Source organism: Ovis aries, chromosome 8 (genome assembly GCF_016772045.2).
Source record: "Ovis aries strain OAR_USU_Benz2616 breed Rambouillet chromosome 8, ARS-UI_Ramb_v3.0, whole genome shotgun sequence".
NCBI lineage: Eukaryota > Metazoa > Chordata > Mammalia > Artiodactyla > Bovidae > Ovis > Ovis aries.
Genome location: NC_056061.1, coordinates 71,865,479 through 71,879,596, shown reverse-complemented (window position 1 = coordinate 71,879,596; position 14,118 = coordinate 71,865,479). Strand labels below are relative to the sequence as shown.

Below are 14,118 nucleotides of genomic sequence, written 5' to 3'. Positions count from 1 at the left end.
ATTGTATCTCGATATGAGATACCAGTATTTCTTATTATAAGCGTAAAACATAACTTTTTGTATGGATAATATACATACTTTTTAAGTACTTCGACTTAAACTTAACAAGTTCACCATTTTTAAAATTAAAGAATACATTTATAAAAATTCCATTTTAAAACTAAAAGTATATTCTCTAGCAGTATGTATAAATATAACATGTTACTGTATGATCTTAAAACAAATCTGAAAGTGTTGCAATAATTTAAGAGCTAGAACACTGAAACAAACAGCAAATGATTTTACTATTTTTTATCCTTGAAAACTATATAAAACCCTATTGAAGGTTTTAAAACTATGATCAGTTTAATTGTTTAAACTAGCAGCATATTCATGATTCTGGTATGTTTTATACATATGTATCAGTTGATTTGAATGGAGAAATGTGAATTCAATGACAATAAAAAGTCTTCTTTACCTAAAAAAGTGCAGAAAAAATTCAAGTTTAAAGTTCAGTGCTCTTTATTTTGCAAAAACAAACAAAATCCCAAAAGTTAAAATGTAAAATAAATCTTTGCCACACAAAATTTACCTTTGGATATAGCTTTACTAATGTCACATGAGAAAATGCCTTAAGCAAAACATATATGGAATATAGAACTCAGGGTAAAACTTTGAAGTCCACGGTGTCTTTCACCTATTTTTCCTTTCCTCAGTTGTTTTCCCACCACTCCTGTAATCAAAAACTATGTAACACTTTCAGACTTGTTTAAAACACATATCTACACAAAATAACTTCAGACAAACCTACAATTAAAAAGTTATAAGGAAAAGAGATATGTCTTTCTTTAAAGTTCTGTACTTAAATTGTCATATACTACACATAACAACAGACATTTAGCAGCATTTTTTCACATCCATAAGAAAATCAAATTAAGAAGTTAGCAATAGCTCAGTTATACCTATAACCATTTTTGGAAACAGTACAATTGAAATGCAAACCAAGGGAATTAAGATGATGCAAAACTTCAAATGATGTAATATGCAGAAGTTATCAGAAAGTTTCAAATAACCTTCTAAAGCAAATACATAAGGATTTTGGTTTGAAAAGTGAAATGAACCAGATATGTGGTACATAAAGGGAAACCACTTCCTACTGACAGACTGCTTATCAATGAATACTTCAATGATTTTAGAGTCAAGGACGAATGCAACAAAAAATAATGTTTGAGGATATGGAGGAAGCACATAAAAATCTTTCATTTTTCTAATATTTTCTATTTTGACTTTTTTTTTGGTTTGTTTTCCTGAAATCTTGGCTTGCTGGTGACTATAACTTTTTGTGTTAGAAAAAAAATAGAGATGTTACCTCTCAAATTACAATAAATTCCCTGGGTTAGTTATTACTGCAGACTGTCTCTTATCTACAGACTGAATCAAGTATAACTCTGAGAAGCTTATTTCCTATTTTCAAAAATACTTCAAGCTTTCCTATCCTACGTGAGTTTCTAGTTTGCTGTGCATAATTTGTAGATTAATTTAAACATGAAATAAAATAACTCAAAATATTGATTCAAGGTTTTCTTATAAAATCCACCTCAGGTAAATGTATTTACTTCTCTATTTGAAAATAATTACAAGATTGGTTCATTTTATATACAACAGGAAAAATGACAGTTGATATAAAAATTAAGTTGATATACAATTAACACAAGACAACATAGCAAATCAAATAATTGGAGCTAATATGCCCTTACACATGAATGGGGAACCAACCATTCATGTATATTACTTTACTTAATGCTTCTCAACTTCAAATCCAGTAACTACTGATTTTACTGATGACGCGAAACTGTACCTTTAAAAAATGGCCTTTCAAAACTTCCTGTGACATATTCTGGAACAACGGGTTTATTAGATAATATATGATACAAATTAAGCAATTTGTAAACTGCTACATGTTCATTATAAAGCTGGCATTAACTAAACAGAAATGTTACTCACAGGTCTTCCTACAAATTCAAAAACTTTTGAAAATGACTGTATTTTAAAAATATTTCTTTTGGCTTGATCAATCATCTCTATCACATATCAATCAATCCCTCCCTAATGACAAAGTAAATTTTAATGTAAACTTTCATATCCCGTAGTGCACGTCATAAAATGTAAACATAAGAGCTTTATCAATGAAAATGGTAAAGAGGAAAAATGCAAAACAGACTTGTGAAATTAATGTGTTCTATATATACCTTTAATGATTGTATGGAATAGAAAAACAACCATCATGTTTGCTATCAATTTGTGCTCTGATTATTTCTTAATGACAAAAGAAAATGGTTTTAAACTATTTTTTTTGTAGAAGAAAATATTTTAAATTTCATTAAGTATAATGCTTCTAGATTATTTATCCTTTGTCGCTTTCAGAACGATCGGTAATAATCTCAGATGAGCCTGCAGAATGAGCTTACCTACTTCCAGGTCTATCCCATTATCTCTTTTCTGTCCGTGTGTGCTGTTTTCGTACCAGTCATTTATTGTCCACTGATGGTCTCATTTCCTTTAGACTCCAATACAGACATAATTTAGTTACCAAAATGCACATATTTTCCTTTTCGGTTTTTCAAAACCTTGAAAGGACACGTACAGATTTATAGTATATTTCTATAGAAAATACTTTGTAGGTCAGACTAGACTCTTAGATAATTATTGACAATGGATGCTTTTGAGTTTTTCCATGCGACGGCATGTGCGCTAAGAGTTAATTGCCTTATCACCTGAGTGTACTGGAACTGTTAGCAAATAAAGGGGTATTTTTTTTATTTTAAAAGGAGCTGAACATTTCACTGGAATGATGAAACATTTTTTTTAAAGCAATTTTAATCAAACAATGCAAAGGTACATTGGGTTAAACATTTTATAAAAATTCAAGCAAAATTAAAAACTTAGCCGATTTCAACATCTCCACAAATTTAACCAGTAAGTATTTTGGTCAAATCCACCTTTAGCTGAATTAATGAGCACAATGGCAAGAGACACTGAAGTATTCTCCTCGGCACAATGGAGGTTTCTCTCACTTTCCACATCGCACAGTCACTACATGGAAACTCCCAGAATGATGAGCAGTTCAGTCATGCTCTACACTTTTCTTTTCAATGAAAAGTGATGTATCGCCTTGTTTTGCTTTTGACAAAATATGGACTAAACACAAGTATACAATAACAAGAATCCAAGAGTAGCCATACACAAGTCAACTATGTGTATGTTTTTATTATTTAAAGCCCACCATTCAGCTTATCTGTCTAAAGATATGGTAACAAACGGTTTGTTGTTTTTTTTTCACTAATGATACTGATGACCAGTCAATTGAAGGGAGGGAAAGTCCAAGACAGCAGTTTATACTTCAGTCAATGACACAAACATAACTCTTTTGGCTTCGAGACTTCTGACTTACTGCCTCTCCCTCAAAGAGGTCAAACACTGATGGCAAACAGGACAGCACGGAGTCTGTTGGCATATGAAAGTTTAATCCAGGAATGATCCAGGAATAGTCCCTGCCATGTCTCCTCAGATCCCTCTGTTTCTTCATTTGTAATGTGTGACCACCATCCTAATTCCCAGACTGTCAGCTCATAGCTGGCCCGCACCATCTACTCCTCGTTGAGTGTGTGTGAACACGCCTCAGTTAAAGCCACACAACTGAGGTAAGACAGGGCGTGATTGTGCTAGGAAAGAGCAGTATCCAGTGACAAACATCCCTTTCTTGTTAACTTTCCTAAAGTGAAATCAATAACATAAAAAAGGAAAATTCTTTTTCCTTCTGGCTGACGTTGAACTTTAGCTGGGTTTCTGGTTATCAGAACTGGTACCACTTCTTATCTTTGTATTTCAACATCATCTAAAGGGGAGAAAATAAGAAAAAAACATGTTTAAAAAATGTTTAAGAATAACAACAGAATAACAACAGATTAATAACAGAATAACAATATTTATAAATTGGTTTCTACAGTTTTCTAAAACATTAAATTATTCTGAAGCATTCTCCAGTTTTTAATCTTCAGTATTCATACTGAACGCAAGAAATAAGAACTGTTCTGTTTCAAGGAAAAAAAGACTATAACTATGAAGAACGAGCCTCAAAGGTCCTCACATTCCTTAAAAGACATGATATAAGTAAGTTTTAGCTCAGTGCATTCTTTGGTGACATAAGCTAATAACTTAAAAAATTAGTAACTTTCAGTTCTCTTAACTGAATTAAAAATAAAGCTTAAAAAACCTGGAGAAAGAAAGGCTGAGACTAGTCCTGCTGCCATCTACAGTTTGCTGAGTAGCTGACTCTGAGCCATGCACTTTCCCTGCATGGATTCACTTGATCCTCACAACAACTCTATGTGCTGGGCATTGTTAATCTTCCTGTTTTACAAATGAAGAAACTAAGGCTTAAAGAGGTTAGCCAAGATAACACAGTGGTGAAACTGGGATTTGAACCCATGTAGTCTAATCCAAAAACCCATGATTTAACCAACTCAATGTACTGTCTTTTCTATACTCTCAGATATAGCTGAGGAACATTTGATAGAAGGGAAAAGCTAACAGCTAGGTATTGAGCTCTTGGCTAAATATTTAGACCGTAGATAGATTCTGAGGCTGGCTGAAATGTTACATGCCTTAGAGATCACAGTCAGGTTCATTGTTATGTGAACATAAGTCTTGACTTAGATTTGAAGGCACTAGCCTTTCTTTATCTGAGGTGTGTGGGCCTCATACAAGGACTCACAAAAATCTCTTTGAAAACCTGGAAAAATCTCTCTTAGGCCAAGTTACCTCTTTCATACATGCTAGCTGTCAACATTATTGAGCAAGGAAGAGATGGTTTTTGACCTAAAATTTAAAGAAGAGCTATTACTGACAGACTGGGTACTCAAATGTAAAAACAACCTTAATTTGGTGTCTTCAGGTAATAAAAGCAAAATGTCTTTGAGGGCTAGGCTAGGAGCTAAATGTGAGAAGTAACCCAGTATAAAGTACCACGGAGTGGCAGAGCTGTCAAAATGAGAAACATGTACCCCATTCCACCTGCTGCTGCTGCTGCTGCTAAGTCGCTTCAGTCGTGTCCGACTCTGTGTGACCCCAGAGACGGCAGCCCGCCAGGCTCCCCCATCCCTGGGATTCTCTGGGCGAGAACACTGGAGTGGGTTGCCATTTCCTTCTCCAATGCATGAAAGTGAAAAGTGAAAGTGAAGTCGCTCAGTCGTGTCTGACTCGAGACCCAGTGGACTGCAGCCTACCAGGCTCCTCTGCCCATGGGATCTTCCAGGCAAGAGTACTGGAGTGGGGTGCCATTGCGTTCTCCGCCATTCCACCTAACAGACTTTAAATTCAGTTTTTCAAGGGTGTTATTCTGGCTAACAAAGTGTATTTGTAAGAGGCCAATTAGGGCTCTCTTACTTCACAGTCTGTTTCTAACCTCCACCAGAGCTTCCTCATTCATCAAGATGAATTCACTGCAAAAATGCACACTACTCCTCTGCATGAACTGGTCTACAGTCACATTTAGTATCGCTTCACTGGATTAAATCTACCTAAAGAATCAAGAGATAAATTATTTTCTTTTCTAGGAGAAGTTAGTAGTAGAATCTGAGGAATTTAGGAAAATTAACTTTGTTTTTATTGTATCCCCTAAGTAACTACTGCAAAGCCACTGGTTTTGTTTAAAAAAAAAAAAGCCTGAAGGGGGAGCAGGTTCCTTCAAAATTCATAAACTTCAGTTAAGAGATCAAAGGCTACTGAGAGTCTTGTAATGGTTCCCTCTAGTGGCAAAATTTAGGAATCTGCAACCATACTGAGGATATGAGAAGAAAATTTATGTGTCAAAATACAACAGATATAAAAATACAATAATGTTCATACTTGGTTTATCTAGGCTTTTTGGCTTAAGTATCTGTTTGACAGACATACCTCATGAGCATGTTTAGAGAATGAATCTGCACTGGATAACATAGCTGCCGTTCTTTCTTCCAGGTCGCTAAGTTTCTGCCCTCTCTCGTCCAGTGCCAGCCTCGCTCGTGCGAGTTCACCAACAACTCCAGAGGCCGCTCCTTTTACGCCTTCAATGCCACCAGGGCCAGGGATGTGCTGAGCAAGACTCCTTGAAGCCTTTCCTGAGGACGATTCTCCAACTGAATGATTTGATACATGAAAGAGTAACCCAGAAAATGAAAACTTTAATTAATATAAAATTCTATCTCCTGATAGCATTAAAACACACTTGACTGACAATGTAACTGAAGTATTTTTATATTTTACTTTGTAATTATTATGTATTTTATTATGATTGTTTTAACAATGAACTTTTAGATACTTTTCAAGTATATAGAAATACAACATATATTAATAAATATTTCATTCTAGTTCATATACTAGAACTTGAGCAAAAAAAGTGACAATTATTTGTTGGAATGGATGATGGGTATACTGATACGACTTTAAAAACAGTAAAAAAAATCACTCTTAAGTGTCCAAAAATTAAAGATAAATTAAATATATTTAAATTCAAAGACACAGATTTAAATATACGTATTTGTTTTATTCACTCTGTACTTTCTTCACACTTGAAATACTATGCTTCGGCTTAGGAGAAAAATGTAGAATTTATTCAGTATTTCTTTTCAGTCTCCAAAAGGTGTACATAACCACATTCCTTTCTTTCTATCCATTTATCTTGTTGCTTACCAAATAGATCACATTTGTCTTCAACAGATCTCAGGAATTTATTGCTTCCTTTCCCTTCGCAACCTAGACCCTCATGACCTAACAACCTCATGACTGCAAGTCTTTAAAATTCTGTTAAAAACTGATGTCAGATTCCTTCTTACTTTAGGATACATTTCTTTCTTTAGAAATGTAATTCATACCATAAAATTTGCTCCTAAACAATTCAGTAACTTGAAGTTTATTCAGAAGGTTGTACAACTACTAATTCTCAAGGATTTTCATACTCAAACCACCCAAACAACTGCATGATTATTAGCAGCCACTTTCCGTTTCCCCCTCATCTCAGTTCTTGGCAATCAATAATCTCCTCTGTCTCCATAAATTTTCCTCTTCTGAACATTTCATACAGATGATTCACACACTGTGTGGCCTTTGTGTCTGGCTTCATTCACTTAATGTCAAGATTCAATCCTATGGTAGCATGTGGCAGTACTTCATCCTTTTTAATAACCGAGTAATATTCTATTGTATGGATATGGATATATAACATTTTGTTTATATACTCATCAGTTGATGAGCATTTGAGTTGTTGCCACTTTTTGGCTGTTATGAATAATGCTGCTATGAACACCTGCACAAGTTTTTGCGTGAACACACGTTTTCAGTTCTCTTGGGTATACACTTAGTAATCGAATTGTTGGGTCACGTATCTTCATGTTTAACTTCTTGAGAAATTGCTGGAGTTTTCCAAAGAGGTTACACTATTTTATATTTCCACCAGCAACTTGTAAGGGTTCCAATTTCTCCATATTCTTAAGAAGATCATCTTTCTGAATACAACCATCCTGTGAAGTGGTATTTCATTGTGGTTTTGACTTGCATTTCTCTAATGACAAATGATATTGAGCATCTTATTTGTATGTTTTCTTTGGAGAAAAGTCTATTAAGACCCTTTGCCCATTTAAAATTGTACTATTTGGCTTTTTATTGTTTAGTAAGAATAAAAAAAATTTAAGAATTTTTTTTAACACTCTGGCTATTAGACTCAATAGATATCATTATGTTTTCTGACTTCTAATTTTAGAACACAATTTATTGTTTTCTTTGGTTGGTTTTGATTTAGGTGTCATATCTGAGAAACAACTATGTAATCTAAGGTAGCAAGGATTTATACTTAGGTTTTCTTCTAAGAGTTTTATAGTTTTATCTCTTACATTGAGGTCTTTGATCCATTTTGAGTTATAAATTTTTGTGTATGGTGTGAGTCGGATTCTCTTGCATGTGGATATCCACTGTCCCAACACCATCTGTTAAAAGACCATTCTTTCAGCATTGGAGTTTCTTGGCATCCATGTAGAAAACTGACCATACATGTATGGGCTTATTTCTGGACTCTCAATTCTTTTCCATTGGTCTATGTATCCATCCTAATGCCTGTACCACACTATCTTGATTGATTCCTGATTTGTAACAACACTGGAAATCAAAATGTAACTCAGATCTTTTTTCTTTAAAAAATTTTTTTTGTGTGTATGTGTGTGGCTATTTTGAATCCTTTCCATTTCCATATGAATCTTAGAAACAGCTTATTTCTTTCTTCAAAAAACTGGCTTGGACTTTGACAAGGATTGTGTTGAATATATAGATCAATATGGGGAGTACTGCCGTCTCAGCAATATTAAATTTTCCAATCCATGAACGTAGATATTAATCCATTTATTTATGTCTTAATTCTTTAAATGATGTTTGAATTTTTTAGCATATTTTTTAGTGTATGTTCTAGTATTTCATCTTTTTGATAAACAAAACTCCTTTCTTAATTTAATTTTTGGTTTGTCTATTGCTAGTGTATAGAAATGCAATTGACTCTTTATATGGAACTTGTATCCTAAAATCTTGCTGAACTTATTGCCTAGAATGTGTTTTATTTTTTAATTAAAAATTTATTTTGGCTGCACAGTGCAGCTTGCAGGATCTTAGTTCCCCAACTAGGGATTGAGAGCCCAGGGCCATGGCAGTGAAAGCGCTGAGTCCTAACCACCAGTAGTGAGAACCACTGTGTGTGTGGTTTCCTTAAGATTTTCTATAGGCAGGGCTGTCATCTGCAAAGAGACAATATTCCTTCCATTCCAACTGCATTCCAACTATACTCTCTTTTTGCCTAATGCCCTGGTTAAAGACTCTAGTACAGTGTTAAACAGAAAAGGTGAGACCTTTTGAATTCCCAAATAAAATTTAGAATAAGTTACAAAGTTTGGGGCAGTGAGTTGATAAGGGCTTCATTAAATATTTATTTGTGTATATGCTCACTTCAGTTTCACTCTTAAGCTATGGCCCTTGGTCCTTGGGGTCCTTTCAAAGAGGAAGCATTATTTATCAGGGTTGCCACCTTAGCCAATTCTGGGAGCCTACCTGGCTGGTCTTAACACAGTTCAGAACTGCAGCTTGCTGTAGCAAAGTACTCCAGGGCAAAAGTGGCCTCAGGTTGCAATGCTTACCACCTTTCCCCACGTATATTGTCTTCATTATATCATTAGCTCATTGATGTTTATAAAAATTGAATTTTGTGCAGCTTGATCAATTAATTTTGGTAAGAACGTTTTTCTAAATAATCAGTCCCCCATGACTTGAAGAGCAGTCCTCATTTTTTAAATGAATTAAAACTGACCAATCCTCATTACCCAGATGACTGACCAATCATTAGGATAAATTTTTAAAATGAAACTACTACACTCTTACTTGCTAATATTTAATCTTACAGTTTTTCTAGTAAACTGAACAGAAAAGGAAAATTTTAGAGTATTCTAGTAAAATACAAAGAATAAAAAATAAAAATTCAAGAATAGCTAATAGCTCCTATTTGAAAGAAAGGTGAAACATTCATCAATTCACTAGTTCATTCAAGGACCAACTTCCAATCTGTGCCAATTCTATGGAAGATGGTACACGAACTAGACTTTACATTTTAAATAATCTTCTGAGTGCAATGAGAGTAGTTCTGGAAGTTTTATAAGATAAAATAAATGTTTACGTAAAAATTTTTTCCAGGTTAAGGTTATCAACTAAAGTCCATTACAGAATTAAAATAATAATAAAGATCATATTTAACGAAAGTTAGAAAATATTTTTAAATTACTCACTTAAAGCTTATTCCTTTTTAGCCTGAAGCCATGCTGATTTTGATTTGCTGAGTAAACTATTCCCCTGATTTGAGTTAGAATATGGCAGAAAACAATTTTATGCATTTTGCTAAAAGACGGATCCATCAGTTGTCGTGACAGAGAGGAAAAAGGTGAACATAAATTTATACACGTAAGAAAAATTTACATGGCTTGAATGTTTGTTTTTTAGATATATTATCCAAATTAAATAAATCAACTTACATAGTTCTTCTCTATCGAGAGATTGTGCACCACCTCCAAACAAGCCTTTAAAGAATCCCCTGTTTGGTGCTTCAGGTGTTTCTACAGGAGTGAAGAGTTCACCCAACATTTCCTTTAAAATCAAAGCAAATTGTAACTGTTAAAGTTTCAGGGACACGAAACTATAATCACAAAACCAGCACTGTAAACTCTTTAACTAAGACTTATAACATTAGCTGTTGAGGTTCACAATTAATGAGCACATTTCAAATGATCAGATCTAGAACAGTCTGATTTGGTCAAACAGTAAATCAAGATGAACTTGACTAAGAGTAACTTGTTTGCTACTTTGGCTAGATTACTTTCTTCACATTTTAAGCAAAGATGATTTAAGCTTAAACTGTAAGGAGATTACAATCTTTATGATAAAATGTTCATATAACTATAACTCTAATTATCAATAATTGGTAACTATATTAATAACTAGGTCTTCTTACATTAGAAATAAGAAAATATATTAGCAAATTGAAGTCTAGTGTAATGATAGATGAGTCAGAAAATTAGTAGTTTAGAAAGACACACATCTTTTTTTCATAAACATATGCTGGGAACAGAATTATGCCAACATACACCTGGAATTCCAGAAATCTGGCTGAGAGATGGAAAGGCTTCTTTCTATACTGTCAGATTTTCCAGAAATTTTTGTCAATATTCTTCAGAGCACAGAAACAGTAAAGGTAAGTCAGCAGACAAGAAAAACTGCTGACATTTTACTGACTTTAAAGAGGGAAGAGAAGTTTCTATAAAAGAAGGATGGTAGCAATATTATTTACAAGGCAACTCTGGGAAGCTTTAAAAGCAAAATAAAAGTATAGTGAGGCTTGGGATTGCATTTCTGCCCAGTAAAGAGAAGTAGCTATGATAGAAATGACGAGTATATAATCGGTTCCAGGTAGTTCTGTCTGATATTGCATTATAGTTGGAGCTAAAAATATGTATTTTTTAGAGTTTCTTTCTTAGGGCTGGGCTAAGCAAGTTAATAAAGGATGTCCCAAGATTTTACTTTTAAATATATCCATATTCCTTTTTTTCATTTTTTGTTTTGTGGGATCTTAATTCCCTGACCAGAGATTGAGGTCAGGCCCTCAGCAGTGAGAGCATGGAGTCTTAACCACTGACTGCCAGTGAATTCCCAGATACACCCATATTAATGTTGTCTCCCCAGCCAGATTATAAATGAAAGGAGATAACGTTAACAATATACAACACAGAGTTTCACTTATAAGGCTGAAGTGGATTGAAGGCTTTACATTTAAATTTTCTTTCCTTTGGATTTCTATAAAGGGGAGTAAAACTAGAATGAAAAACTCCCTAAAATCAATAAATCAAACCTGTTAAAATCCACCAGAGAATATACTAATACCTATTATTTAATTCAAGTTTACATTTGCCTGTATAACAAAGGTGATTTTAGACATATTTCCAATCTTTTTTATACAATACTCTGCAGATTATAATTTAAACTGCATTTATTAAGTCGATACAACAAACTGCAAACAGCTACCATTTGAGTGTCTTTTATGATAAATCAATAATAAGATATATATAGACATATATAGAGTCACAGCATAGAGTAATAAGACATATATAGAGTCACAGCATAAAAATATGCTCTTTCAAATTTACCTCACTTTAGAATTATGGTTTACTCTTAATTTAGTTATTGTTTAATGATCACATAATTTTATAAGTATAAAGTAGGATATTTAAAATGCAGAGATTATAGTTGTAAATATATGACAAACTCACAGCAAACATTATCCTCAATGGTGAAAAATTGAAAGCATTTCCCCTAAAGTCAGGAACAAGACAAGGGTGCCCACTTTCACCACTACTATTCAACATAGTTCTGGAAGTTTTGGCCACAGCAATCAGAGCAGAAAAAGAAATAAAAGGAATCCAGATTGGAAAAGAAGAAGTAAAACTCTCACTGTTTGCAGATAACATGATCCTCTACATAGAAAACCCTAAAGACTCCACCAGAAAATTACTAGAGCTCATCAATGAATATAGTAAAGTTGCAGGATATAAAATCAACACACAGAAATCCCTTGCATTCCCATACACTAATAATGATAAAGTAGAAAAAGAAATTAAGGAAACAATTCCATTTACCGTTGCAACAAAAAGAATAAAATACTTGGGAATATATCTACCTAAAGAAACTAAAGACCTATATATAGAAAACTATAAAACACTGATGAAAGAAATCAAAGAAGACACTAATAGATGGAGAAATACACCATGTTCATGGATCAGAAGAATCAATATAGTGAAAATGAGTATACTACCAAAGCAATCTATAGATTCAATGCAATCCCTATCAAGCTACCAGCCACATTTTTCACAGAGCAAGAACAAATAATTTCACAATTTGTATGGAAATACAAAAAACCTCGAATAGCCAAAGCAATCTTGAGAAAGAAGAATGGAACTGGAGGAATCAACCTGCCTGACTTCAGGCTCTACTACAAAGCCACAGTCATCAAGACAGTATGGTACTGGCACAAAGACAGAAATATAGATCAATGGAACAAAATAGAAAGCCCAGAGATAAATCCACACACATATGGACACCTTATCTTTGACAAAGGAGGCAAGAATATACAATGGAGTAAAGACAATCTCTTTAACAAGTGGTGCTGGGAAAATTGGTCAACCACTTGTAAAAGAATGAAACTAGATCACTTTCTAACACCGCACACAAAAATAAACTCAAAATGGATTAAAGATCTACATGTAAGGCCAGAAACTATAAAACTCCTAGAGGAGAACATAGGCAAAACACTCTCAGACATAAATCACAGCAGGATCCTCTATGATCCACCTCCCAGAATTCTGGAAATAAAAGCAAAAATAAACAAATGGGATCTAATTAAAATTAAAAGCTTCTGCACAACAAAGGTAACTATAAGCAAGGTGAAAAGACAGCCTTCGGAATGGGAGAAAATAATAGCAAATGAAGCAACTGACAAACAACTAATCTCAAAAATAGAAAAGCAACTTATGCAGATCAAGTCCAGAAAAATAAACAACCCAATCAAAAAATGGGCCAAAGAATTAAATAGACATTTCTCCAAAGAAGACATACGGATGGCTAACAAACACATGAAAAGATGCTCAACATCGCTCATTATCAGAGAAATGCAAATCAAGACCACAATGAGGTACCACTTCACACCAGTCAGAATGGCTGCGATCCAAAAGTCTGCAAGCAATAAATGCTGGAGAGGGTGTGGAGAAAAGGGAACCCTCTTACACTGTTGGTGGGAATGCAAACTAGTACAGCCACTATGGAGAACAGTGTGGAGATTCCTTAAAAAACTGGAAATAGAACTGCCTTATGACCCAGCAATCCCACTGCTGGGCATACCCACCGAGCAAACCAGAACTGAAAGAGACACATGTACCCCAATATTCATCGCAGCACTGTTTATAATAGCCAGGACATGGAAGCAACCTAGATGTCCATCAGCAGACAAATGGATAAGAAAGCTGTGGTACATATACACAATGGAATATCACTCAGCCATTAAAAAGAATACATTTGAACCAGTTCTAATGAGGTGGATGAAACTGAAGCCGATTATACAGAGTGAAGTAAGCCAGAAAGAAAAACACCAATACAGTATACTAACACATATATATGGAATTTAGAAAGATGGTAATGATAACCCTGTATGCGAGACAGCAAAAGAGACACAGATGTAAAGAACAGACTTTTGGACTCTGTGGGAGAGGGAGAGGTGAGATGATTTGGGAGAATGGCATTGAAACATGTATACTACCATGTAAGAAACGAATTGCTAGTCTAGGTTCGATACAGGATACAGGATGCTTGGGGCTGGTGCACTGGGATGACCCAGAGAGATGATATGGGGAGGGTAGTGGGAGGGGGGTTCAGGGTTGGGAACTCATGCACACCTGTGGTGGATTCATGTCAATGTATGGCAAAACCAACACAGTATTGCAAAGTAAAAAAATAAAAAAAAAAAAAGAGTCACTG

At 34.3% G+C, this 14,118-nt stretch overlaps 1 protein-coding gene across 5 annotated transcripts in view; it reads right to left on the bottom strand.

The window, feature by feature from the left end:
- Positions 1–483: 483 nt before the first annotated feature.
- STXBP5 (syntaxin binding protein 5) overlaps positions 484–14,118 on the bottom strand; it is a 168,727-nt gene continuing 155,092 nt past the window's right edge. For all 5 annotated transcript variants that reach the window (XM_004011402.6, XM_042253773.2, XM_004011401.6 and 2 more), the window contains 3 exons: positions 10,074–10,185; positions 5,935–6,155; positions 484–3,874 (listed from right to left, as the gene is read on the bottom strand). In XM_004011402.6, coding sequence (XP_004011451.3) covers positions 3,833–3,874; positions 5,935–6,155; positions 10,074–10,185 — 375 coding nt within the window. In that variant the 3' untranslated portion in view covers positions 484–3,832. The remainder of the gene's footprint in view (positions 3,875–5,934; positions 6,156–10,073; positions 10,186–14,118) is intronic.